At 70.1% G+C, this 1,015-nt stretch overlaps 1 protein-coding gene across 1 annotated transcript; it reads left to right on the top strand.

Annotated features, from left to right (window-relative positions):
- Positions 1 to 6: 6 nt before the first annotated feature.
- On the top strand, positions 7 to 623 carry LOC118159358 (Krueppel-like factor 8; the record flags this gene model as incomplete). Its single annotated transcript, XM_035313949.1, has 1 exon — positions 7 to 623. A coding segment is annotated over one exon (617 nt), but the record flags the coding sequence as incomplete, so codon positions are not given.
- Between the last annotated feature and the right edge of the window lie 392 nt (positions 624 to 1,015).

The following is a 1,015-nucleotide window of genomic DNA, read 5'->3' as shown; positions in this document are numbered from 1 at the left end:
CCCCCCCTGGAGCCCCCGGTGCTGCTGGCCGACATCAAGACGGAGCCGCCCGAGGAGCTGCTGGCCACCGACTGCGGGCAGCCGCAGGCCGAGCCCGTCGACCTCTCCCTCAACAAGGCCAAGGCCCCTCCGCCGCCGCCCGCCACGCAGCCCCCGCCGCCGCCGCCGCCGCCCCCCGTGCACTCGTCGCCCCTGCTGGTGGCGCCCCCCGTCCCCGCCGCGCCCACCGTGTCCATCGCCTCCCCGGCGCTGGGCTCGGCCGCCTCGGCCATCCCGGCCGTGCTGTCGCCCGGCTCCATCCTGGCGTCGTCGCAGGGCAGCGGCGGGCAGCAGATCCTGCACGTCATCCACACCATCCCCTCGGTCAACCTGCCCAGCAAGATGGGCAACCTGCAGACCATCCCCATGGTGGTGCAGTCCCTGCCCGTCGTCTACACCACCATGCCGGCCGACGGCGTCACCGCCATCACCGTGCCGCTCATCGGGGGCGACGGCAAGAACACCGGCTCCGGTAAGGGGCTCCCCACGCCGCAGGGACCCCCCGCTGCTTTACACACGAGACCTCAACGACGTGGCGTGGGGTGGCACCCCCACAAAGTGGCCCCCGAGCCCCCTGGGGCATGGTATGGGACAACAGTATCCCCGTGCCGGTGGCCTCGTGCCTGTCGTGGGCGGTGACACGGAGCGGTGCCACCCTGCTGCTGTCCACCCGCAGTGGCTCCAGTTTCAGTGTCCCCCCCCGGAATGCCCCCTGTCCCTGCTGTGTCCCCATCCCCAGCCTCCTTTTGGGGGAAGTAGCCTGGGTTGTCCCCCCCCCCTTGAAATGTCCCCATCCCCCTCATAAGGGGGCTTATGTCCCACTTATGTTCCCTCCTTTGGGCAGAGAGCAGCATCCCCAAGCTGCCCCCCAATTTCCACACAGGTACCTCTCTGTCACCCCCCTGTCCCCAAATTGCCACTAATCATTTGGGGGGGGGGTCATGGCACCTCCCGTCGGTGCGCTGGAGGCGGCGGG

Source organism: Oxyura jamaicensis, unplaced genomic scaffold (genome assembly GCF_011077185.1).
Source record: "Oxyura jamaicensis isolate SHBP4307 breed ruddy duck unplaced genomic scaffold, BPBGC_Ojam_1.0 oxyUn_random_OJ69898, whole genome shotgun sequence".
In the NCBI taxonomy this organism is placed as follows: Eukaryota; Metazoa; Chordata; class Aves; order Anseriformes; family Anatidae; genus Oxyura; species Oxyura jamaicensis.
This window is presented reverse-complemented; position numbering and strand designations above follow the sequence as displayed.